The 27830-nt window shown below is 43.7% G+C and overlaps 1 protein-coding gene across 2 annotated transcripts in view; it reads right to left on the minus strand.

Annotated features, from left to right (window-relative positions):
- The window catches only part of SLC11A2 (solute carrier family 11 member 2), a gene marked incomplete at its 5' end in the record, with an annotated part of 193255 nt that overhangs the window by 77049 nt on the left and 88376 nt on the right, over window positions 1-27830 (minus strand). For both annotated transcript variants that reach the window (XM_082246595.1, XM_082246596.1), the window contains 6 exons: window positions 14721-14840; window positions 21012-21104; window positions 22093-22251; window positions 23728-23883; window positions 24323-24390; window positions 25617-25687. In XM_082246595.1, the coding sequence (XP_082102721.1) occupies window positions 14721-14840; window positions 21012-21104; window positions 22093-22251; window positions 23728-23883; window positions 24323-24390; window positions 25617-25687 (667 nt within the window). The remainder of the gene's footprint in view (window positions 1-14720; window positions 14841-21011; window positions 21105-22092; window positions 22252-23727; window positions 23884-24322; window positions 24391-25616; window positions 25688-27830) is intronic.

The raw sequence follows: 27830 nt of genomic DNA on the forward strand, positions 1-27830 counted from the left end.
GTTATACTGCCCCCTACAGAAGTAGGACACTAGGCAGAAACCACTTCTGGCTACACCCATGGGCAGTCCCGGGGGTTATACTTCCTCTTCCCTGCTATAGTCATTCAGTTTTGTTACAAGCAGTGTCAGGAGAATTATACCTCCACAGAGGGGTGAGTGCAGAGTCCGTCAATGAGCATCAGAGAAATGGATTTTACGGTAATTAAAAAATCCCATTTTCTCTTTCCTTCACTGACAGACACAACTCCTGTCATTCTTGACCATTGGGATGCCCCAAAGCAGTGTTAAACATAAGGGGAGGAAAACCGCAAAACATTCCCAAGGCTAAATATTAGCCAACTAGGCAACAGGGACTCATCCAAAACCACTGGAGCCCACTTGAAAAAACAATACACCCTAAGCCCCGGTTCACACTTATGCGATGCGGGAAGGCTGTGAATTTGCAGCCTGTTCCCGCTTTGCAAACGCACCCCTGGCAGTTCACACTGCCATATGCGATACGCTGGGGTGTCAATGTAATCTCAACGACACCCCCAGTTTGATCGCATATCGCAGTGCGATCTTGCAGTTCGCACAGGATCGGATCGCACAAGTGTGAACCGCTGTGCGATCCGATCCTGATGCGGCTGCAAAAAAAGGTCCTGTGCGTCTTTGCTGCGGGTGCGGTGCGAATTTAGCCATACAAAGTGTATGGCTAAACTCGCACCGCACAGCCGATCGCATGTAATGAAGGAGCAGTGCGCTCAGACATTACATGCGATAGGCGCAGCCGCATCAGTGTGAACCGGCACTTAAAGAGGATCAGGCCCTCTTAAATAGCAGTCTGCAAAACCTTGTGGCCACAGGAAACCTCTGCAGATGCCAACACATCCACTTTATAAAACTTTGTAAAGCTGTGCACCAACGACCAATTGGCCATCTTGAAAACCTGCGTCACTGACGCTTGATGATGGAAGGCCCAGGAGGCACTAAGCGCCCTAGTAGAGTGTGCCTTGACAGGGAAAGGAGGAAGCTGACCCCAGTTGGAATAGGCCTGAACCACCGTCTGTCTGATCCATCTGGAAATGGTCGCAGAGGAAGTGGACGACCCTTTGCGAGGTCCATCCGTGAGCACAAATAAGAGTCTGACTTCCTGAAAGACTCCATAGCTGCCAGGTACACCCCAATTGCCCGGACCACATCCAAGGCATGCAAGGCAATTTCCTTCGGATGTTTAGGCCTGGGACACAGGGAAGGCAACACAATGTCTTGTCTTCATTCAAATGGAAATCAGAGACCACCTTAGGAAGGAATGACGAACAGGGGCAAACCACCTTATCCTTGTGAACCACCAGATAAGGCCAAACAGGATAACGCTGCCAGTTCCGAAACCTTGCACACAGAGGTGATAGCCACCAAAAAGGTCACCTTCTGGGACAGCGTAAGCAAGGGAATCTCCCGAATATTTTTAAAGGGAGGCTTCTGTAGAACTGAAAGCACCAAATTAAGATCCCAAGGCGGCAACAGAGCTTGCCCTGGAGGAACCAAATGTCGGACACCCTGAAGAAAATTAGGAACCAGGGAGTGTGTGGCCAAAGGTCATTGGAAAAATGAAAAATGGTACTCAAGGCCAATTTCTGTTCAACCCCCCATTGAAGGAAGGTTAAGATCCGAGCCACCAAGAAGGAGCAAAGATACACCCCAAAAGATTTACACCACGCAATGTACGATCTTCCTCAAAGTAGATTTCCTAGCTTTTAACAACGTAGGAATCACCAACAAACCTCTATCCTTTAGCAACTGGCGTTCAACAGCCAAGCCATCAAAGCCAGCGACTAAAGCAGGAAGGAAGATCGGCAAGAAGAGGATCAGGCTCCCAGGTAATCAATAGTCATAACACACTGAAAAAGGAGTCTGAACAAACTGCTGCCGATTGACTGTAGGTGACTGTAGGTGACTGTAGGTGATCCCACATAAAAAGTTTAGTAAGAATATATCAGCGCAAAGTTTATACTCCACCAGTGAGTGAATAAGATTATCTTTTCATTTGAAGTCCTAGTGCATCACAATATGTCATAAATCTCTTCAAAAACTCATTCAAAAACAGGGCAAAAAGATAAACCTTCTGCAGTGCATGCAAGTTTTTTTTATTATTCCATTGCACTTACACGTTGAGTTTTTTTTTGGAATTTATATATATTTTTGGAATTTTTTGCACTAACTTTTCCTGCAGAAAGTATTTTTTTGCACTGTTTTTGGATATGAGTTTTTGAAGAGATTTATGACATATTGTGATGCACTAGCACTTTAAATGAAAAGATGATCTTTTTCAATCACTGGAGGGGGGGGGGGGGGGGGAGTATAAACTTTGCGCTGATATATTCTTACTAAACAGGATGGAAGATCGGTCCTTGGGACAGCAGATCCTCAGAGGAAGCTCCCGAGGAACGTTGGCGACCAGCAGCACCTTATCGGCGTACCAAGCCCGGCGAGGCCCGTCCGGGGCCACTAAGATGATCGGAATCCCTTCTGCCTCGATCCTGTGTAGGAGTCTGGGCAGAAGCTCGAGCGGTGGGAAGGCATAAATCAGACCTTACTGACCCCACGGGGCCACCAGTGCATCTGTTGTGTCTGCCAGTGGATCCCTTGACCGAGCCACAAATCTCTGCACCTTTCTGTTGAGCTGAGATGCTGACAGATCCAGCTCGGGAGTGCCCCACCAGAGACACAGCTGATTAAACACCTCCAGATGAAGGGATCACTCCCCGTGGTTCAACGCTTGCCGACTGAGGTAGTCCACCTGCCAATTTGCCACCCTGGGAATGTGTACGGCAGAGGGCTGGAACTAACCATTCTGCCCACCTACCTCCAGAGCCACCAAGGTACTTCTTGTGCCCGCTGGGTGATTAACATAAACCACAGCCATGGCACTGTCCGATTGAATGGCCACTGGGCATCCCTGAAGACAATCCGTCCAGTGATCCAGACACAGTGTGATTGCTCGAAGTTCCAGGACATTGATCGGCAGTCTGGACTCTTCCAGCATCCAGATCCCCAGAGCAGAATGCTTGCCGAGGACACCTACCCAGCCAGACAGGTAACGACTGTCCAATACAAGGGGAGGAAGGATTTTCCAAGCCGAAGTGCCGCAGAGCAAAGCCACCATATCAGGGACTTCTTTGTTTCCCGACTGCCGGATCGGATTGTCCAGAGACTGCGGAGTCTTGTCCCACTTGGTCAGAATCTCCATTTGAAGGGACTTTGTATGGAACTGTGCAAACGGAACCGCCTCGTAGGTAGATACTATCAGGCCCAGCACCCGTATGATGACCATCTGTTGGACAGCAGGAGACAAATTGCAGCCTGCAATTCCTGGAGTTTGTCCTGAAGAAGGGGCACTCTAGCTACGGCTGAGTCCAGAGTCAGGTCCAAATAGGCCAGCTTTGTGGACGGAACCAGAGCAGACTTCTGAAAATTCAGAATCCAGCCGAACTCCCGCAGAGTTCGTATTGTGATGTCCAGGTTCTCCACCAGAGCAGAAGGAGACTCTGCTCGCAGAAGGAGATCGTCCAAGTAGCCCAAAACTGTGATCCCCTGCTGGCGTAGCAAGGCTAGCACCGGAGCCAACACTTTTGTGAAGACCCGTTGAGCGGAAGCGAGACCAAAAGGTTAACGCTACAAACCGATAATGCTCCTCTCCCACAGCAAAGCGGAGAAAACGCTGGTGACTGGCACATATTGGAATGTGAAGATAGGCATCCTTGATATCTATAGAGGCGAGAAAATCCCTCTGACACAGTAATGCCAACACCGTTCAAATGAACTTCATTCTGAACTTCTGTACAAAGCAGTTTAGCGCCTTGAGGTACAGGATTGGACACACTTTGCCTTCCTTCCTGGGGACTGTGAACAGGTTTAAGTAAAAGCCCTGAAAACGTTCTGAAGTCGGAACCAGAGCGGAGACTGCTAGCCAGGCCTTCTCTCCAACATCAGTGCTGACCTTACAAATGTGCTTCTGGAAAAATGGTCAAACATTTCCATAGACACACTCCTAAAGCTCGTGGAGAGCCTTCCCGAAAGAGTTGAAGCTGTTATAGCTGCAAAGAGTAGGCAAACTCAATATTGAACCCTACGGACTAAGACTGGGATGCCATGAAAGTTCATGTGTGTGTGTAAAGGCAGGCGTCCTAATACTTTTGGTAAAATAGTGTATATATATATATATATATATATATATATATATATATATATATATATATATTATACAGTGCTCAGCATGAGGAGTACACCCCAGATTTGTCAGTGTTACCAACTCCTGGAGGCTTTGCAAAAGAAGCGACAATAGTTAAATCAGGGGGAAGGCATAGATTGGGGAGAGAATATTGAAACTCTGCGCTGATGTTCTATTTGGGTGTGAATACGGAAGTTGATAAATAAATATATAGATAGTAAAAATTAGGCTGCAGCCTCCCTAAATTATAGTCCAAAGGACCATATAGTGAATGTAAAATGAGGTAGGGTGATGGCGCTGCCTAGAATTGACTATGATGGTGGACAATACCAATAATAAGGCTAAAAATGCACTAAAAATCCACGTAATAGAAAAAAGAGCACTAAAATACAGCTGTATGATAAAATCTAAAGGAGAAAAATTAAAAAGTGCAGATGTGCTGATTAGGTATATGAAAGTGATATGTGCAAATATAAGTGGACAAGAATTCAGTAGGTCTGAGACAGTGAGAACAATAAGTATAAATCAGATCAAATATACAAAGTGTAAAACCTGGCTCATATAAGTGAACACTACAGCGTGTCGCATCACTTCCGGTTTTTGGAATCGAGGCTCGGACCGCATTGCGTTCTACCGCTCGTTATATGCTTACAAACTACTGCATAAATGTGAGTACCTCTTTTATGTTTAACCGCTTGCCGCCCGCCGTCATATGACGGCGGAGCGGAGCGACCATTATCCTGGGCCGCCGTCATATGACGGCGGCACTTTAAGCAGGGCAGGCGCGCCATCGCGTGCGCGCCGCCCTGCACTGCCGGTGTCGGGGTGTCCCCGGGACACCCCCCGTCACCGGCAGGGGGGAAACAGCCAATGGGCGTGGCTGTTTCCCACGTGATCGGCTGTGTTCCAATGACACAGCCGATCACAATGAAGGCGCCCACAAGATGACCACGCATGCGCGATCGGGAGCGCGGTCATGTCGGTGGCACTGTGTTCCGTAGGAACACAGCTGTCACCGGCGGTAGTAAACAGTCACTGACAGTGACTATTTACTAAGTGATGGGCTGTGAATCCACAAAATGTAAACAAAGAGCAGTAACTGACTGTTACTAGCTCTTCTCTCCTCATACAGTTTCCAGTATGAGGGGAGCAGAGCTAGAAATAGTGAGTTACTGCTCTGTATACCTTGTCACAAAGTAAAAGCACACAAATAAATGTCCCCACACAGTCCTTAGCCCCCCCCAATGTCACCTGTCACCCAACAGTCACCTCATCAGTGCCCAGAAATTGACACCCATAACGTTCACATGTGAGCGTAGCGATCACAGGCAGAATCACCGCGATTCTGCCCGCGATCCGGAAATCATTGCAAATCGCGGGACGCCTGTGCGTTGCCCGTGATTTGCAATAGCACCCCAAACGCTGTGCGATGTTGCCGCCATTTCCGCCTGCCGAATCGCGGTAACATCGCGCAAACAACGCATGATGCCCAAAAAAGGTACAAGAGTTTCTTTGGAGCGTCATGCGTTGTTTGCGCGATGTTACCGCGATTCGGCAGGTGGAAATCGCAGCAACATCGCACAGCGTTTGGGGTGCTATTGTAAATCACGGGCAATGCACAGGAGTCCCGCGATTTGCAATGATTTCTGGATCACGGGCAGAATCGCAGTGATTCTGCCCGCGATCGCTACGCTCACATGTGAACGTAGCCTAAAGTTCACCGGTCACCAGAGACTGCCATCAGTACCGCCGTGCACCATCACCCGTCACCTGTCACCCATCAGTGACCGTCACCTGTCACCCCATCAATCAACGTCACCTGTCACCCCATCAGTCATCGTCACCTGTCACCCCATCAGTCATCATCATCTGTCACCCTATCAATCATCGTCACTTGACACCCCATCAGTGATCGTCACTTGTCACCCCATCAATCATCATCACATGTCACCCCGTCAGTGATTGTCATCTGTCACCCCATCACTCATCATCACCGGTCACCTCATCAATCATCACCTGTCACCTCATCAATCATCGTCACCTGTCACTCCATCAGTCATCGTCACCTGTCACCCCATCAATCATCGTCACCTGTCACCCCATCAGTCATCGTCACCTGTCACCCCATCAGTCATCGTCACCTGTCACCCCATCAGTCATCGTCACCTGTCACCCCGTCAGTCATCGTCACCTGTTTGCCATATACATGCAATCACTTACTGACCGCCTAACGACTATATGCGTCGGCCATTAAAAGCTAAATACTGGGGTCATGGCAGCAGATAGCCCCCATAACCCCGGTATTTTTTGAAACGGCGGGCGGTCGGCTTTCAGATAAGGGTGGTCCCAGTGGCGGATTCGCCGCGGAATTACCCTTACGGTGCAGGGGAAGAGGTGCCCCCCCCCCCCCCTCCTGCCGCGTCCCAGACGTTTTCCCAGCTTACCGGACCCGCCGGCAGCGGGGAAAACTATCCGGTCCCGGATAAGGCAAGATGGCCCTCATTCAACTCTATGGTCTTGGAGGACCGGAGCTACGTCAAAAGACGTTGCCTAGCAACCGGTTTAAAGGGCCGCTTTTTTTTTTTTCTTTCCTCTTTCAACTATTTTTTTTTTTTTTTCTTTTTTAGTGTAGTTGTGAGGTCTTTTTGACCCCAGATCTCACAATAAAGAGGATCTGTCATGCCTATTTCTATTACAAGGGATGTTTACATTCCTTGTAATAGGAATAAAAATGATCAAAACATTTTTTTTTTTAAACTGTGTAAAAATAAAAAAATAATAAATAAAATAAATAGGAAAAAAAAAAATTAAAGCGCCCTGTCCCCGTTAGCTCGCGCGCAGAAGCAAACGCATACGCAAGTCCCGCCCACATATGTAAACGGTGTTCAAACCATACATGTGAGGTATCGCCGCGATCGTTCGAGCGAGAGCAATTATTTGAGCCCTAGACCTCCTCTGTAACTCTAAGCTAGTAACCTGCAGAAATTTTTAAAATGTTGCCTATGGGGATTTTTAAGTACCAATGTTTGGCGCCATTCTGTGAGCATGCGCAATTTTGAAGCATGACATGTTGGGTATCCAATTACTCGGCGTAACATTATCTTTCACATTATGGAAACAAATTGGGCTAAATTTACTGTTTTCTTATTTTTTAGTTCAAAAAAGTGAATTTTTTTCAAAAAAAAATCGCATTTGGAAGACTGCTGCGCAAATATGGTGTGATAAAAAATATTGCAACGATCTCCATTTTATTCTCTAGGGTCTCTGCTAAAAAAAAATATATAATGTTTGGGGGTTCCAAGTAGTTTTCTAGCAAAAAAAATGATTTTAGCTTGTAAACACCAAGTGTCAAAAATAGGCCCAGTCTTAAAGTGGATAAATGGACAACTTTGTGTAAAGCGCTACTTGGATGTGAGGCCTATGTATGGGGCCAGGCTGTGAAAAAGTGTTACACATGTGGTATCGCCATACTCAGGAGGAATAGCAGAATGTATTTTGGGGTGCATGTTTTGCTATGTACATGCTATGTACATGCTATGTGTTAGAAATATTGCATAAATGGACAGCTTTGTGTAAAAAATATGTGTTTTCATTTTCTTTCCACATTTTCCAAAAACTTGTGGAAAAAAATGACATACTCAAAAGACTCATTATGCCTCAAAAATTATACGTTGGGCTGTTTGCTTTCCAAAATGGGGTCATTTTATGGGGGTTTCCATTGTCCTGGTGCTCCAGGGCCTTCAAAAGTGCAATAGGTTGTCAGGAAATTATATGTGTAATTTGTGCTCCTAGAATGCCGGACGCTGCTACTTGGATGTTAGGCCTCTGTATGTGGCCAGGCTGTGAAAAAGTCTCACACATGTGGTATCGCCATACTCAGGAGGAGTAGTAGAATGTGTTTTGGGGTGTAGTTGCAAGTATACATGTGCTGTGTGAGAGAAATAACCTGTTAATACGGCAATTTGTAAGAAAAAAAAAAAAATCATTTTGCAAAGCATTGTGGGAAAAAATTACAACTTCAAAAAACTCACCATGCCCCTTATTAAATACCTTGGAATGTCTACTTTCCAAAAAGGGGTCATTTGGGGAATATTTGTACTTTCCTGACCTTTTAGTGTCTCAAGAAATGAGATAGGCTTTCAGTACATCAGGTGTGATCAAGTGTGATCAATTTTCAATGATTCGCACCATAGCTTGTGGACTCTATAACTTTCACAAAGACCAAATAATATACACTTACTTGGGTTATTTTTACCAAAGATAAGTAGCAGTATAAATTTTGGCCAAAATTTGTGAAGATAAATGACTAATTTGCAAAATTTTATGACAGAAACAAAGAAAAATGCGTTTTTTCACGATATTTTCAGTCTTTTTTTATTTATAGCACAAAAAATAAAAAACCCAGTATTGATCAAATACCATCAAAAGAAAGCTCTATTTGTGTGAAAAAAAGGACACAATTTTTGTATGGGTACAGTGTTGCATGACTGAGTAATTCTCAGTCAAAAAGTGAGAGCGCTGAAAGCTGAAAAAACTGCACTTTTATACCCCAGGGTGTGATTCTATTTGGGGCATTTCACTACGCACAGAGCACTTTTAATTGTTTATCAGTTTTTTATCATATCATGTATATTTTTACATCACCAATTTATTTATAAGGTTTAATTATATGATCCAGGTTTTACACTTTGTATATTTGATCTGATTTATACTTATTGTTCTCACTGTCTCAGACCTACTGAATTCTTGTCCACTTATATTTGCACATATCACTTTCATATACCTAATCAGCACATCTGCACTTTTTAATTTTTCTCCTTTAGATTTTATCATACAGCTGTATTTTAGTGCTCTTTTTTCTATTACGGGGATTTTTAGTGCATTTTTACCCTTATTATTGGTATTGTCCACCATCATAGTCAATTCTAGGCAGCGCCATCACCCTACCTCATTTTACATAGATTGGGGAGAACTGGTCCCTCAGGTGTTACCAATGCATCTACCCCTATTGCCGGTGGGACTTGCATCCCAGGACCAAAGCTGTCCAATTTGTTGTGGAACCTGTAATCCAGTAGATCCAACTGCAGAGTTCCCAAACACTGGCAGATTGCACAGAACGTCTCAGGATGCAGGGACCCCTGTCCTAGTAGTAGTCGCTGACTACTGAAAAAAAAAACCCTGCCAGTTTTCTATACCTGGAATATGTACTGGTGACAGACACAGACAGCACATGCTATTCTGCCTCAGAAAGAAAGTGGTTCACCGTCCTGAGCAGTTCAACTCCTGGGGCCACCCTGGTGGTTATTAATTGCCACTGCAGTGGCACGGTTGGAAAGAATATTGATCAAAAACCTATGCAACTGGTTCGCCCAATATTTCAGAGCAAGGTGCATCACCCCAAGTTCCAAGATAGTGACGGGCAGCATTCTCTCCTGTGGAGACCAAATCCCCTGAACTGTAGAGAGACTTATTCATGGTGGTGTTCATCTTCCTTATTACTGGAAAGAAAAATTTGAGCTCTGCAATACTCCAGGGGCATAGCCCTCCGGCAGTTCAATGCTTGGAGCTTCATGTTCCAGACAGATAGAATGATCCTCTACAAAAGACCTGGAATAGAACTGCACCTAGGGAACTGCTTCAATATAGATATAATTTCTTCCGGCAGAGACATATCGAAGGATATTCTTTGCTTCCTATATTTGGCTTTGAATTTGGAATTGACTGCTCCATGAGCAAGATTATTGAGGTATTCTGAGATTGACACCCCCTGCATTTCAGTAAGTCCAGTACCGCGGCTAAGAGCTTTGTAAACCCTGTGGCCAGCCTGAAAGGCAGCATCACAAAACTAAAATGGCGACTTTCTACTGCAAATCGCAGAAACCTTTAATGAGCCTGGAAAACACTGACACATGAAAATATGCGTCATTGACAACCAATGACCCCCAAAATCTACCTCTTGCAGCGAGGTCATCACTGATCGGACCAACCCCATCTGAACAGAATGATGGTTTAGAAATTTGTCTAGTGCCTTGAGAACTAACGTAGACTTCATGTCTATGTTTGGTATTTGGGCCGCTACTGGTTAAGCAGCCCTCAAAAATTCCACTCGCCTGCTGCATTTTGCGAGTGGATTGATGAGCAGGGCGAGTAAGAACAGGGCTGTACTGTAGGGGGAATATGCAGCTCCTCTGTTCAGCCTGCCCCTCCTGTCACAAGGCTGTGTGTGTGTGTGTTTCATAGCCCAGTGAGCAGCTTCTGGAATATTGATCTGGTCAGTTAAGGAACAAAGGGCATTGTTAATCAGCTTCAGCTGCTTTGGTGTTAATGAAATTACCAAAAGGTGCACTAGATGGGCAACAATAGAACAACCTCCAAAACAGGAATGATTTTACAGGTGGAAGCCACTAACATTTTTTTTCCTACTCATCTCATTTGACTGTATTTCACTAATTTTGCATTTGGCTAGGGTCAGTGTCACTACTGGTAGTATGAGGCGATACCTGGACACTATAGAAGTTGCACAGGCAGTCCAACTCTTCCAGAATGGCACATCAATACATGCCATTGTCAAAAGGTTTGCCGTGTCTCCCAGCACAGTCTCAAGAGCATGGAGGAGATTCCAGGAGACAGGCAGTTACTCTAGGAGAGCTGGAAAGGACCACAGGTCGTCCTTAACCCATCAGCAGGACTGATCTCTGCTCCTTTGTGCAAGGAGGAACAGGATGAGCACTGCCAGAGCCCTACAAAATTACCTCCAGCAGGCCACTGGTGTGAATGTCTCTGACAAAACAATCAGAAACTGACTTCATGAGGGTGGCCTAAGGGCCTGACATGCTCTAATAGGCCCTGTGCTCACTGCCTGGCACAAGGGAAGCTAAATTGGCATTTGCCATTGAACACCAGAATTGGCCAATCCTCCACTGGCACCCTGTGGTTTTCACAGATGAGAGCAGGTTCACCCTGAGCACATGTGACAGACGTGAAAGAGTCTGGACAAGCCGTGGAGTTATGTTGCCTGTAACATCACTCAGCATGACCGGTTTGGTGGTGGGTCAGTGATGGTCTGGGGAGGCATATCCATGGAGAGACGCACAGACATCTACATGCTAGGTTCCTCCTGGTGCATTACAATGCCCGGCCTCATATAGTGAAAGTATGCAGCCAGTTCCTGGAGGATGAAGGAATTGATACCATTGAATGGCCCCCATGCTCAGCAGACCTAAATCCAATAGAACACCTCTGGGACATTATGTTTCAGTCCACCTGACACCACCAGGTTGCACATCAGTCTGTTCTGGAGCTCAGTAATGCCCTGGTCCACCTCTGAGAGGAAATACCCCAGGACACATCTGTTTTTTTTTTTATTAGGAGCATGCCCTGACATTGCCAGTTATGCATACAAGCACGTGGGAGCTATACAAACGACTGTACCATTGCTGCAATGAAACTTCAGCAAAATGGACTAGCCAAATGTATAATTTTTTCACTTTGATTTTTGCTGTGTCTTTGAATTCAGCCCTTCGTAGGTTGACAATTTTCACTTCTATTAAAAAGAATGTGGCATCCTTTCGTTCTTAACACATTATCTATTTCATTACAGTTTAGATATCCAGCATGATATTTTTCCCCATAGAGATCTGATGTGTTTTCAAAGTGTTCCTTTCATTTTAGTGTGTGTGTGTTTATATATATATATATATATATATATATATATATATACACACACACACACATATATATATACACACACACACACACACATGTATATACATACATATACAGTGGGGGAAATAAGTATTTGTAAGTTTGCCCACTTGCAAAGAAATGAAGGGTCTATAATTTTTATCATAGGTGTATTTATAAAAACATGACTTCGTACTTGGTGGTGAAACCCTTGTTGGCAAGCACAGAGGTAAGACATTTCTTGCAGTTGGTTACCAGGTTTGCACACATCTCAGGAGGTATTTTGATCCACTCTTTTTTACAGATCTTCTCTAAATCCTTAAGTTTTCTTGGCTGTCGCTTGATAACTCAAGGTTTCAGCTCCCTCCATACATTTTCAGTAGGATTAAGGTCTGGAGACTGGCTAGGCCACTCCATGACCTTAATTGCGCTTCATCTTGAGCCACTCCTTTGTTGCCTTGGCAGTATGTTTTGGTCATTGTCATGCTGGAAGACCAATCCACGACCCATCTTCAGTGTTCTGGCTGAGGGAAGAAGGTTCTCATCCAATATTTTACAATACATGGCCCCATTCATTGGCCCCTCATTGCCACAGTCGGTCTGTACCTTTCCCAAAGAAAAACTCCCAAAGTATAATGTTTCCACCTCTGTGCTTAACTGTAGGGATATTGTGCTTAGGCTCAGTCAGCATTTTTCTTCCTCCAAACACGGCGAGTCCCCCTCCTCAAGAAGGAACATGTACAGTAATGCCAATGCACATGACCCGATCCCTAACTGCGCAGTTAGGGATCGGGTCCGACATATGCCGTTTCTGGGCTGGTTGCTCAGATGTGATGCCGGATTGGAGTGGGTATAATAAGACCACCGCCCCATACAGCGGTCTCTTAGCAGGCATGCATCGAGGTAAACGGCAAAAGAACGAAGGTAAAGAGCAGAGGAACGCAGAAAGAGTATACACATTTCTTTACACTGCTTGAGATACTTTAGACAAATGGGGGGTCACTTCTCTCTTCAGGTTACAAGTGAATATTTATACAAGGAGCCTATATACGCCTATAACCATATATTTAAATCATTCTGGGTAAGGACAAATATGCTGTGTGCATCTTGAGCTATATTTGGCGGATGATGTGAGATTAAAAGGTGCATGTTGTTGTACATGTACACCAACTATATACACTCTCTCATATTTATCTATTGATTACCTTTTGTAGGCTGCCCCTACTGTTAAGGGCTAAGAACTCACAAGAAATGCCCAAAATTGTCAGCTTTCTCAGCAGAGTAACACTGCTGTGATTAAACATTACCACCAGAATCCAATTATTAAAGGCTCACTTTTCTGATCCGGTACCTCTGATGCATGCTCTTTTGGTATCTAAATCTGCCTGTTATACAGCATGCTAATGTCACTATACATTCCCTTCTTATAAGACAATGTACTGGTAGATATGTATAAGTTATTTTGTCACCCACTATGCACTTAGTAATATATTATCGGTTTATAAACCCTCATAGATTTTAACTATGCCTTGGGGACAATCTCTACCTTATCTAATTGTGTTTGGGCACTTGGAACGTTTCTCCATACCAGTTACACACTAGGAAGTCTCCCCCTTTTTTGTAATCCGAGTACAGTACATACTGAGGATATTCAGAGCATTGTTATATCGTCCAACTGAACATATAGTATGATTGTGACCTTTGTACTACCCTATTTATACTGCCTAGGTTGGCTAACTGGATCTGCTCCCGCACTCGCCCCCAGGGGAAAGTATTGTTTGGTGCCCTCTCTGAATATGATCTCTGGTGGGATTGCTACCCAGGATGAGCATATGTGATATTCCGCAGCTTCCAAACAACTTATACTAAAAAGAACATATACATTTTTCAGTAGTTGTACATTGTAGACTTATGTTTCTTTTGTCCTTGCAGGACTTTGGTCCTTTTATGTCCTTATACTCCTGAAGAAGTGGCTTTGGCTGCAAAACATGGCGAGTGTGGCCAACTGCTGGCTAGAACCCGGATGTATGTTGTATCATTACAAGACGGGTAAAACTGTGCTATTGCAATTGAGCCTCTGGAATTGACCAACTACTTTATACTGCATAACTTTATACTTTTGTATGTATAAAAAGCTTTGATTTTATCCAATTATCCATGGTACGGTACCATAAAAATCCCCACATGCCCCATTTCCCTTAGCCATCCCGCCACTCCCCTTTTCCCCATTGTTTTTTGGCTTATATTGCCTACATGTATTCACTATAACATGGGATGAAGGTACCCTGTGAATATAATAAATTAAGGAGCACTAACTACTTATAAAATACACCTATGATCAAAAATATAGATCCTTCATTTCTTTGTAAGTGGGCAAACTTACAAAATCTGCAAGGGATCAAATACTTATTTCCCCACTGCACACACACACTCATTGCTCCACTGGAAGGAGCCCTGGATGTCACACAGGCTGAGCTACAAACATGTCTGCTCTTGTTCATCTCCATGACATAGTGCTTTTCTGGGACTAGTTGTGTTCACAGGAAGTGACAAGGACACTGCATTTCTGAAAAGATCAACAGATATTTTTTGAACTTGTCAATGTTCTAAATGTAAAAAAAAAATAAAACAAATTAAACCACGCAATGAAAGGACTTTTCCTTCTCCTGCAATGTTATAAATATTGGCGTTTGAGTTTAGATGTGCTTTAAAGCTGTCTTTGTCACGTCAAAATAAATAAATGGTACTCATAGGGGAAATTAGGGCAAATATTTTTCTCATATTTTTATTCCGTTAATTCATTTTAAATGCAACAAACTTGGCTTACCTCCATGACAAACTGACCAGAGTAGGTACCAGTCATTGTGGAACTTTGACCTGCAGCTAGAATGCCCACAGCCCAGATGTAGAGAGCCGGAGCCCCAAAAAAGCATCCTAGAACCACTCCCTGGAACAGAACACACATTAAAAATCCTCTTTCAGGCTTAAAAACTCATGACAGATTTATAGAGAAGCTGATCAATCTAATTATTTAAAGTAGTATTAGGCCCACAGCATTTTTTTAGCTTAATAGCTACATGGAAAAAAAATGTTACCGTTTGAATAGAGTGGGAGGGATTTGAACACCTGCCAGGTTTTTATTGGTGTGTGTTCCCATTCGGGATATTCACCAAAAGTGAAAATGAAAGAACATCCCAGATTGTGAGTTGTCAACAGAACAGGAATAAAGGGCAAATCTTTCAATGGGAACCCTCCTTCTGGTTATCCTGGTGATAACAAGGGATTCCTTTTCACTCCCTGTTTTGGCCATTTCCTCAGTGGGACACAGAGGACATTAAAACTTGCAGGTGTTATAAATACCCCCCTCATTATCGTATCGGAAATGGGGGGGGAAGGGGGGAGGGATTTTGACCAATATGCATATTCCACATGTTGGAGTACAATACAGGACACAGGCTGAATGTTGATAGACCCTGGGTTATAGACAGTACACTTTCAGGTGATTGGACAAGGTCAAGCTGCTGAGGACACCCCCCCCCCTTGGCATCCCGCCTTTAAACCCCTACCACACTCTGGTCCTCAGTCTTGTAGCAAGCAATGCAGAGTAACAACGGAATAGAATTGGGGGGTTGTCTGGTAGAGTGAGCTTGTAAAAGCCCTGGAGAAGTTTTGTCTTTTAGAGTGTAAGCTCTGGCAATGAGTGGTCTTCTCCATCTAGCGATAGTAGACTTTAAAGCACAATGTTCCTTACAAAGCCCTGGGGGTAAGGTGAATATGATGGAGTCTGTCTTTTGGATAGAAGATGTTGCTTTCAGGTAGACTGATGGCTCTGACTATGTCCAAGCAGTAAATTCCAATCTCCTTTCGGTGCTTTGGAGTAGGGCTTAAGAGGGCAGGACTATGTCTAAATTGAGGTGGAAGACTGATTCCACCATACGAAGAAAGGATGGCCTTGGGTATAAGGCCCCTTTCACACATACAGTCCGTTTGTCATCCATCTGTTGACGGATGAAAAATGGACATCAATGTATCTCTATGTAAAAACAGATGATCATCAGTTAACATCCGTTTTCATCCGCTTCCGTCAATGTCCGTTTTTTTGAACCGATGAATGCCCTATTTTTCATCTGTCAAAAAAAACCGGATCGGACAAAAAACGGATGAGAAACGGATGAGAAACGGATGAGAAACGGATGAGAAACCGATGAGAAACCGATGAGAAACCGATGAGAAACCGATGAGAAACCGATGAGAAACCGATGAGAAACCGATGAGAAACCGATGAGAAACCGATGAGAAACCGATGAGAAACCGATGAGAAACCGATGAGAAACCGATGACAAACCGATGACAAACCGATGACAAACCGATGACAAACCGATGATCATAAACCGATGACAAACCGATGACAAACCGATGACAAACCGATGACAAACCGATAACTGACAAAAACGGATGAAAAACGGATAACAACTGACGAAAAATGGATGAAAAACGGATACCAACTGCCGAAAAACGGACGACAACTGACGAAAAAGGGATGTAAAACGGATGAAAAACTAATGAAAAATGGATGGAAAACTGATACATTTGACGTGACTGAACTGATGAACTGAACGGACCGTATGTGTGAAAGGGGCCTAAGACTACCTTGAACTTGGAGAATGAGGAATGGCTACTTACAAGAGAGAGACATTAGTTCAGAGACACATCTGACAGATCATCTAAGAGGGTTTTCCTGATGGGTTCAAAGAATGGTTTGTGCAGGGCAGAGAGAACCAGGCTGAGATCCCAAGGATACATAGGGGCCTGTAAGGGAGGGGGCTAATCCAAGATAACAAACAAAAAGGTTTTTACAAGGGAGTGCAAGGACAGAGGTTTTTTGAAAAGAATAGACAAGGAGTTACATACAGAAAGGAGTTATAAACACAGAGACCCCTTTGTCTCAAAAAATTATGGGCTTCAACAGCCATGTCATTAAAGCAAGTGACTCAGAAGCAGAATGGAATAAGAGACCCCAAGACCGCAGGTCTGGCCTGTTGGGAAGATGCCAGGAGCTGTCGCCTAGTAATGCAAAACCTTATGTGTAATAATGTGTTACATCCTCCAATAAGTAAACGGATAGCGCCAGTTCATACGTTGCACTAGGCCCCCTTAAAAATCGTAAACCTTTTCCACAGCACTATCAAATACTAATCACTCTACATCCAGTGCTTACAACAAATATGCAGTGATCTGTTCCTTAGAAAGCCCAGTAAGAGTAGTGAAATGATTTGGGCGGAGCTTCCGGTTTTCAGCTTACAGCTAAATCACTCACTTTCGGGCCATGAAATGCACGCTGTGGCGGCACCTCAGGCGCTATAGGCAAGCCATTTTCATACTATGTGAGTGCAATACTAAATGTTTCACTTGTTTTTTTTTTTTTTTTTTTTAACATATACTACACTATGCAAGCCCTGTTTCCCATCTTTTCCTTATGAATGTCTGAACACTGAGCAGTTTAAGAGTGGTACGGACCTAGGAGGACATAAAGTGAGTCCAGGAGGATGGTGTAACTCCATAAGCATTGGGACACAGAGAAGGTCCTGGGATAACCTCGTTCATTGAGAGACGCAGCTCCATATTCTTCTTGACCATTGGGACGTCCCCAAGCAGTATTTGCATGAGGGGTGGGAAAACAAACGCAGAAAAGAACATAATTCCCCAAAGGCTAAACTTGGCCAACCAGTGAACATGGAGCTCAACCAGGAACAACTGTCGCTCACCTAGAAAACATACACCCTCAAAGAGAATATTTTTCTCTTTTAAACAGCAGCCTGCAAAACCTTGCGGTCAAATGAAGCATCCGAGGATGCCAACACATCTACTTTGTAGAATTTTGTGAATGTGAGCACAGACGACCAAATTGCCGCCTTGCAAACTTGCATTACTGACACCTGATGGCGAAAAGCCCAAGAGGCACTCAGCACCCTAGTAGAGTGTACCTTCACAAGGAAAGGTGGAACCTGACCCTTCAGTGAATAACCCTGTACCACTGTCTGCCGGATCCATCTGGATATGGTCACGGCAGACCCAGCCAATCCCTTTCGTTGTCCTTCTGTGAGGACAAAAAGAGTCTGATTCCCTGAAAGATTCAGTAACCGCCAGGTAAACCCTAACATCCAAAGAATGCAAGGCAATTTCCTTGGGATGCTTGGGCTTAGGACAGAGTGAAGGCAACACAAGGTCTTCATTCAAATGGAATTTAGAAACTACCTTAAGAAGAAACGACTGATTAGGTCGAAGTACCACTAATTCAGATACTCTGCGAGCAGAGGTACTAGCCACCAAAAAGGCTACCTTCTGTGACAGTGTAAGCAGAGTAAGCTCCCTAATTGTCTCAAAGGGAGGTTTTTGAAGAACAGACAGTACCAAGTCAAGGTCCCACTTTTCGGCCGAACAAAATCTGATGTGCATGCTATAAAATTTTTGTTGGCCGTCACCAGAACGGCCGATTGTTTGTCAGTGAGTACAGATTTCGGCCGACAAAAGTCAGATGAGCAAGACTGGGCATGCTCAGAGAAGAAAAAACACACGGAAAGTAGACCAGAACATGACATCACTTCTGAAGTTGGTTGTTGGTTGGACAAAATCCGTGTGCAGTCTAGAGCACATTTCAACCAACACAACAACACTGGACAAAAGACGGCCGATCGGTCGGCCAACAATCGGTGCGTGTGTACGAGGCTTTAGGCTCGCATGAAAGTCCGCAGGGAGGACAGGTTGCTGGATAAAAGCAAACAAATTGCCCTCTACAACTTTTACAGCTTTTCCGGGGTAAGAGTCCAGAGTCAGGCCGATACCAGAGCAAACACTTTGGTGAAGACCCTAGGAGCGGAGGCGAGACCAAAGGGTAACGCCACAAATTGATAATACTCCTCTCCTACAGCGAAGAAAACGCTGGTGTCCAGCATAAATAGGGATGTGTAAATATGAGTCCCTGATATCGATGGAGGCCAAAAAGTCTCGTTGGTATAGGGATGCCACTACCGTGCGAATGGACTCCATTCTAAACTTCTGTACCCCCACAAAGCAGTTAAGAGCCTTGAGGTCCAGGACTGGACGCACTTTGCCTTCTTTCCTGGGAACAGTGAACAGGTTTGAACCCTGAAAGCGTTCCCGAGAGGGAACCGGCACAATCCAACAACGAGGTTGTGGTCGGGTGGGCGCCACTCCAGACAGACTACCTCTCCACACAGGGTGGGGGTGCTAACGGCAAAGGAGTACGCTGTGCATCCCGACGAGGTGTTTCACTCACTCGTGGGCCAGCCCCCGTCCATTGGGGCTCGGTCGTGGCGAGGCCTAGCGCTGGGCTTTAACCCAGTCCGGCTGTTGATTGCAGTTCTCCCAGGAACATAACTAGCTAAAAATTTTTAATTTTAACAAAGGATCCCTTTAAAATAAAAAAAACAAGCTAAGACTGAAGTCCCAGCCAGGAACTAGGTCCTACTCCAAACTAGGCAGAAACAAACTGAATCCTATAGCGGAGTGAGTGGATGTATGCCTGCAGGGACTGCCCCATAGGCGTTGTAAAGTTTTTTCCTGCCTAGTGTCCTACTCCTGTAGGGGTCAGCATAACCCAATGGTCAAGAAGAATATGGAGCTGCGTCTGTCAATAATCGATAGAGAAATCCAATGTTTTCATCAATTTAGGCCAAAATGTATTCTGCCACATATTTTTGGTAAAAAAAAAATCCCAATAAGTATAATATATATATATATATATATATAAGTTATCGCATCTACAAACTAGGGGATAGATGTCATTTTTATTTACTTATTTTTTTACTAGTGTTGGCGGCGATCAGCGATTCTTAGTGGGACTGCGACATTGCAGCGGACAGATCGGATACCTGACACTTTTGAGGGGACCAGTGACATTACTACAGTAATCAGTCCTAAAAATATGCACTGTTACTGTACTAATGACACTGGCAGGGAAGGGATTAACACCAGGGGCGATCAAAGGGTTAACTGTGCTCCTAGAGTGCTTTCTAACTGTGTGGGGGATGTACTCAATAGATGAACACAAAGAACTGTGTTCCTAAATAGTAGGAACACTAGATCCCTGTGTTCATCTCTGACAGAACGTTCTGTCTTTATGGGGAGCAATCGTGAGTGGCAATGTCCACCGGTCCCGCTGATTGGCTCCCCCCTTTGGCCAATTGACATGCCTCCACTGTCTATTACACAAAACAACGTACAGGTACGTTGTTTCGCATAATAGAGCCGACCTGCCACAGTAAAACTACGACGACTGGTCGACAAGAGGTTGAGGAACATCTTAAAATGAACAGTTAGATGTTTAAGACTGAGACTGAACCCAGGGTCTATGATTTTTCAACCAGTGTCTTGTACTGTATATTTAAGATAAATATTTTGCCTTTAGTATCACTTTAATACATGGAGCACAATAAAATAAATATTTCCCAATTTACCTTTTGGCTACATTCACACCTGAGCGTAGCGTTTTCGCGAGGTTTTTTTACCGCGATTTTTACCGCGATTTACTGGCGTTTTTAGATTGAATAGAGACCGATGAAAAACGCCTGTAATCTGCCAAAAAGAAGCTCATGTACTTTTTTGAGCATTGGGCGTTTTGCTCACAGCGTCAAAACGCTCAGATGTGAACAGGGGCCATTGAAATGAATAGGATTTGTCTTGTTGGGCGTTTTGAGAGCTGATCCTAGAGCAGAAAAACTCCCCAAAAACGCCCCAAAACGCCTACATGTGAACGGAGCCTTTTACCTCAGCACTTGCAATTTACAACTTTCAGTGCTGCTGGCTCCTTTCTCTCTCAGTGCTGGTTCTCTGAACATCTGAGCTTCACATAAAAAAGACAGTGAACTATGCAGACTTCATTTTATTTCAGATTTTACAACTTCACATAATGAAATATACAGAACCACAGAAATTATGCCATGTGATCTAACAGAGCCAAACAAAGCCTATGTTATAGTTAGCCATGCAGGTCTGAGGCTACCTGATAAACATTTATAAGTACTTTTATTCCCAACCCAGAATAAACTATTTTTATAAAATAGGCTTATCAGTAGAGAGTACACAAAGACTAACTTACCCCTTTGTAAATGTCCACACTCAAAGTATCGTTGTTGTTTGGAAACAAACTGTTAATCTGTCCACCGACAGTACTGTTGATGCACTCATTAAGCTGCATAAAAAAGAATATGGTTTCTTTAGGTATTGTGCAGTAAGAGTATGTCTATTTGCTACAGCCATTATAAAGCAAAATGGCAATGTGATATTCCTCCAACGGATCCTCCATAATGCAGAACAAAAAACTTTCCCAGGCCTAGAGAGCTGGACACTTTTATCCAGTGGCATAACTATATGGGGGTTAGACTAGGGCCACAAATACTGTGCTACACCCCAGCCCACAGTGTATTACACCTAAAATTATGCAAGAGTGCAAGTGGGGACAGAGGAACTATACACAGTTGCCAGAGTGCAGAACAGTGACACTTCTCCATGCAACTTTTGGCGCTTGGTCATATGAGGGGATATCCAAAAAGACATTGCTCTGTTTCAGCAACCAGTTTTGAAGTAGCCCCAAATCACAATCCTGTGCTGAGTGATGGACCTCCCACAATGTGATTGTACAAATGATAAGTACTGGTATCGCAAACAAGTTGCCCTGTAAGTTATATTAGGTTTTATATCCCTGTGTTACACCCCCCCCCCCCCCCCTTACCAGCTCCAGGACATATATTTAATACACATTACCCCTTTCCCCCCACTACACCTTTTTTCCCCAAATTCTGCCTAGCGCCAACCGTCCCCTGCGGTGAACCTCCCATTTCACACTATTTGTTACTATGCATAACTACCCCCGTTTTTGTACAGCAGCCCCAATATGCATGGTAAAGTCTGGTAAACAAAACTGATTTTAAATTATAAACCAACTGAGTGCATATGATAGTAAGGTTTTGTTTTGCTTATTTTAGCCTTTTATGCTCTTTTGTATTCAAGTGAGCTAGGGTATGCTCAATTGGCTCGGTTTTGTAATTCTCTGCATTAGAAAATTCAATAAAAAAGAATTTGGAGAAAAATAAAAAAAAACAAACAAAAAAAAAATTTGGGGGGGGGGGGGGGGGGAGGCATAAATGTTGCAGCCACATAATACCCATGTAGAAACTTACCACTTCATTGTTGGTCTTGTTATAGAAGGCCTCAGCAAACACTGCCACAACGAAGACGTTGATGACGAAAGACACAAAGAGGGCTAGGCTGGACTCAATAAAAAAGTATTTATTTGCTTCTCTTACTTCTTTCTTGTTGGAGCGGTTCACTTCCCTGGACTGGACATAGCAAGACATATTTCTTAGAGAAGACTAATAATTGGAGGATAAAGTGCACAAAAAGAGATCCAGAGACTAACAGTTGTAACAGACAAATTCACAAATACTTGGGCAGAATAATTATCACATAATTATATAATATGAAGTATTCACAATATTTGACTGAATATGTATTCAAACAATTGACTGAATGATTTCTTCCAACAAGAAAAGTGCAGAATTTTCACAAATCGGCTGACCCTGGGACTGGCTGCCTTAGCAGATTTTAATCTGTACTATCTTGATACCACATTTCTATCACATGGATAAGTCTGACAAACAGATACCAGGTTCTAACTTGCACCCCTGCTACACATCCGACACCCCAGCCCCTGCTGGTTGTCTTACAAGGTGTATGGGGGTCCAATACGATTCATAACCAAGAAGTGCAGAAGCTTATGGAAGACCTCACCCACTGGCATCCACAAGAGATTATATATATATATATATATATATATATATATATATATATATACACATACATACACACACACATATATGCACATACACGCATACATACATACACACACACACACACACACACACACACACACACCATCCACTGGATGATTTACCCCTCTAGTGACCATCCAAAACACATATTTTTGGGGTGGATTTAAAACCGTATTAAACCCAAAAGCAAACATTTATGATGTTGTAGCTTACAAGTTCTTAGATGTGATGCTACAATAATTATTATACAGGATTTATATAGTGCCAACTGTGTACGCAGCGCTTTACAACTTGAGGGTAGACAGTACTAATACAATACACTTTAATTCAGTAAGAATAAGAGGGCCTTGCTCGTTAAAGCTTACAATCTAGGTTTTCTTTTTAGGCTTTCTTTCTTCAATTTTCATCTGGTGATCCAGCCAGTAAGTCTGTTTCCAACAGAAAAGCTCTCTTGCAATCCAGTAAGTCTGTTTCCAACAGAAAAGCTCTCTAAGGACAAGGCAGACCATTTACCACTGACCGAGGTGCTCAAAATGATCTGTTTTTAGTTATGTAAAACCTTTATCCCAAAAGGAAAAAAAAAAAACAGTTTGCTGTAACTGATAAAATGATAGTAGAGTTTGGCTTCGATTTGTTACTGTATATAGATCTGCTAGTACATCCAACATTCCTCTCCCCCCAGACTAACAATGCTGCTGTCCAAAGGTGCCCCCTGTCCTCCTTCATCCAGAGTGGAGGCACTAATACAGGAGAGGTGTGTTGCTGGCCAGATCACCAGGTGAAAACAGTTGGAAAAAGCCTTAAAAAGAAAATGAATGCAGCCACCACATCTAATGATTGGTAAGTTGCAATGTATTACATTTTTGGTTTGGGGTTCAATACCGCTTTAAGCTTTATATTATAACTTTACGTCTTTAGATAGGGAACAGATAAATAAAAAGTACCTCAAAATCTCAGAGCTACAAATATAAAATCTATAAATACCTTCACCAAAGCTGAATGCAGGTACATGTTATGAGGCATAATTACGGCTCCTACAATCCCAACCGCCTGTTCAAGTTGAGGATTCCCACAGCCAGCGCAGTAAGGAAAGAACATGCCCTTCAGAAGCTGGCCTTGATCGGGACGAACTCGCACATACTGACAGAGAGGAAACAATTTAACAACACCAGCTAACTATAAGAGATTATGTACTGCATTTACATGTCAATCAGCAATTTTGTGTTCTGCAAACAAACATACTAGCAAAGCAGAAAAAAAAAAAAAACTCTGTAATAAAATCTATTCCTTCTACAAAGGAAAATTACTAAAAGGGGTTCAACAATGAAAAAGTTAAAGAACAATTAATGTACAGCAAAGTATTGTATGTCAGCAACAAAACTGAAAATAATATTGTTAAAGCTGACCACATGCATATCAGAACTTGACCGTACAATACATGTCGTGCCAATCTTATGCAAATCCATAGGGAACTGCTGACATCTGGCTGCAGGAAGGTGAAAGTCAACAGGTTCGAAAAATTACTCTGCCATATAGCAGTGGGTCATGCCCATTTCAAATATTCATATCAATAACCTACCTCATATCCAAAAGTCACTGCCATGATTGTAATAAGGAAACCAAAAAACGCTTCCAGTTTCCTCAGCCCTATAAATAAAAAAAATAGACTATATAAATGTACAAGATGTAACAATTACTGTTTGGGAATACAAAAATAGACACCATAACATGTACATGATGCAGGGATCTTTATCATGGTGGTTGCAAAATACTTCACCTTTTACATGCAAAGAAACATTTTTAATGATATCTTGCATCATATCTGCTGTACAGCAGCCTGTCCGGCTTATGTCATATGGGCATGCTGGAAAACCAGCAGGCAATCAGCGATGGCAGTGAGCAATGATTTGTGTGTTCTGGCAGGCAAGAGAGGGGTTGGGGGGGGCAATCCCCCTGTCAGAACACAATAGCTCAGGAGAGAGTTTGCTGTATTAAAATTGCATAGTTAGTACAGCAAGATCCCCAGTTTTTTTTTTCCATTCAGCTCACTGGGTAGAAAAAAAAAACTGCTTGTGTGCTCCAGGCATTAGAGCGAACCTGTGACTGCAGAACAATGTGAATGGTCATTGCTGCCTGGGGTCTTTATCACAATTCCTGCACCATTATGCAGTGACTCACTGACCTGGAATTAAGTGTTACTAAACCCACAACAGTAAAATCAGTCTGAATATGCAGTAAAGCATGCTTGTTATACTCACTGTGGAACCTGAGGGGTTAATCCTGCATATTGTGTAAAAAGACCGTTTGATCCCGTCTTCTCCGATCCTCCCCTTCTTCCACTGGCCCAAAGTTATCTGCTGATGGAACACAGCCTTGGGGGCAGGCTGTACATGCTCAGTTTGGTAAGTATTGCTAGGGAGTGTCTGTTTTTTTGGGGGAGAGTGCATGTGATCAGCACAGGGCCAATCAGCACTGTCCAGACAATGGGTCAGGGGTCCTGTAGACTCCTAGGACAATCAGGAAAACTCCTAGGAAAACTCCTCCTACAAGCTTTACCTACACTGATAGAAGTCCAAAGACTGCTCTAAATGCTGATAAGAAAAGGTATTTAGCAGTTTTTATTTACTAAAATAATTGCATTTCCAGGTTCTGTGTACTGTGGGAGACCAGGTATAGTGAATGCAGGGTCCTGGGTTTTTTTAACACTTTATTCATTACGTTACTGCCCTCCAAAACGCATGAAATTAGTGTAAAAAAAGCAGGAAAAAAGCCCTAAAGGTTTGCTCTATTACAAAGGCTCAACGGAAAGTCAGAACACAAAAAAAAAAAAAAAAAGTTTAGACTACAATCTACAATTTGATTTGTTCACCTACCGTATTTATCAAGGAATAGGAAGAAAAATGTATCTACGATTGTAATCAACACTCCTCCCCATAATGGAATTCTAGAGAGAGAAAAATAAAAAAAATAATCGGGTTTATGATTTTCTATGATGTGTGCACACATCTGAAGCAAAAATTCAAATGCATATAAGGATATAGTACACAATAATCAAACGTACAAGTATAATTTCAATACTCACTATGTAAATTAAATTTTCTTTTTTGGTGTAGCTCCTTAAATAACTAATGGCATCTTTGAAATAAGTTCGCCAGACACCTATAATTATTTGATCATAAATCACCAATCTTAAAATGGGGTTTGTACATTTATCAAGGTCATAAAAAAAACTGGGAAAAAAAAAAAAAATATTCAGGTAAATGACATCACAGCCCACATACCCTCCCTACCCTTGGTCAATGCACCCGTTTTAGGTTTGCTGTTTTTTACCCCTTTAAAACTTTATGGCATTATTGTTCAGGTGACAGTCCCATCCCCAATAGGACCATGATTGGAGGCTTGTGGCTCACACAGGTTTCACTTTATTCATGTGTGCACTGTTTATGGACAACATGTTCCAGTAGGCTTGCACCTACATGCTGGTGGGTACATGTGGGCAATTCAGACATGGGATATTTCAAATTGCTGCTCTGAAGAAAAGAAGACATGGGAGAGGAGAAACGGGGAAAAATAATTCTGATATTTGAATATAGTTGATATCATCCACAGTAATCTAACTTAAAGCCAAACTTTACCCATACCAAATTGTTACAAAAGAATGTTCTTCAGCAAGTAACATACATTCCCCTTTAACCACTTGCCGACTGCCTAACGCCGATCTATGTCGGCAGTCAGCCCCTCACAGGCAAAGCGACGTAGGTCTACGTCGCTAGCCTGCGAGGGTCTAGGGAGCGAGCGCGCGCCGCCGGAGGCGCGCTCCCGCGTGGTCACGCACCCCCCCGCGCGTGTGACCGGCGAGGGGAGAGGGAGAAAGTCAGGCGGCTTGTGTAAACAAGCTGCCTGTCATTCTCCCCTGTGTATGAAGGATGATCATACGGTTCTACTATGTAGAACCGTTGATCACTGTTCATACATCTGAAGCCACAGCCAATCACAGTAGAAAGCACGCCCCTAGGGACACACATAGCCCCTCCCTTTCAAAAAAAGTTAACCCCTTCACTGCCAGTGTATTTTTACAGTAACAGTGCATATGTATAGCACTGATTACTGTAGAAATGTCACTGGTAACCCCAAAAGTGTCAAAAATGTCAGTCAAGGGTCCGATCTGTCCGCCGCAATGTCGCAGTACCGCAAAAAAAAAAAAACACGCAGATCGCCGCCATTATAGGGGGGGGGGGGAGGGAGGAGGCTGGAACACCACTTTAATTCTGCTTTTAAGGCTGTCAGCAGATCAGCCTCTACAAACTCAGCAATGCCTAAAAATGGAGAGCTACTGTGCATGCACAGAGCAGGTCGAGACAGTGTTACTGGGTTTTAAACAGTATAGACACCTACAAGGTAGGTGCTAGGCAAAGTGTAGTGGGCCTTGGCTGCCTAACAGCAGGGCCATGATTTTCAGCTGGGCTGTCATGTCTCCCAGGTGTTGCTATTGAGACTTGGGAGTCTCCCCGCTGGCTCCATGAGAAGGGTTCTCATTGGGCAGTGGAGGAAACCAAATCAGTGGCACATCCAGGCCTGTATCTACCCCAGAAAGGCAGATTCTGCTGCACAGGATTCTGGGAGTAGGTACAAGTTTGGGGGGAGCGCATGACGCAGCGTCTTTGGGGGGAAGCAGAGTCCCAGGAGGGAGAGTACGGCTGTCTTGTCCAGCAGGATTGGGTGTCCTGGGCGGCTTGCCTGATGGTACAGAGAGAGCTGAGCTGCAGAGAGGATCTGGTGTGCCGAGGACCAGCATAGTTGAGGGAGCCCAGTTTCAGGAAAGCATTCCAAGTTCGTGAGTACTGCAACTGCCCCTGGGGGTCTGCCTAGCTGAGAGGGGACCGCTCCGGTGAAGGTCCAAGGGATCCAGGAGCTAGCTAGCGGTAAAGAGGGTGCCTAGTGAGAGGACCCTGAAGTATCAGAGGGGGTGCCTAGTGAGAGGACCCTGAAGTGTCAGGGGGGTGCCTAGTGAGAGGACCCTGAAGTGTCAGAGGGGGTGCCTGGTAGAGGACCCTGAAAGTGTAAAGGGGGCGTCAGCGGTTGGGCCC

This window comes from Pelophylax lessonae (assembly GCF_965119305.1).
Source record: "Pelophylax lessonae genome assembly, chromosome: 2".
Taxonomy (NCBI): domain Eukaryota; kingdom Metazoa; phylum Chordata; class Amphibia; order Anura; family Ranidae; genus Pelophylax; species Pelophylax lessonae.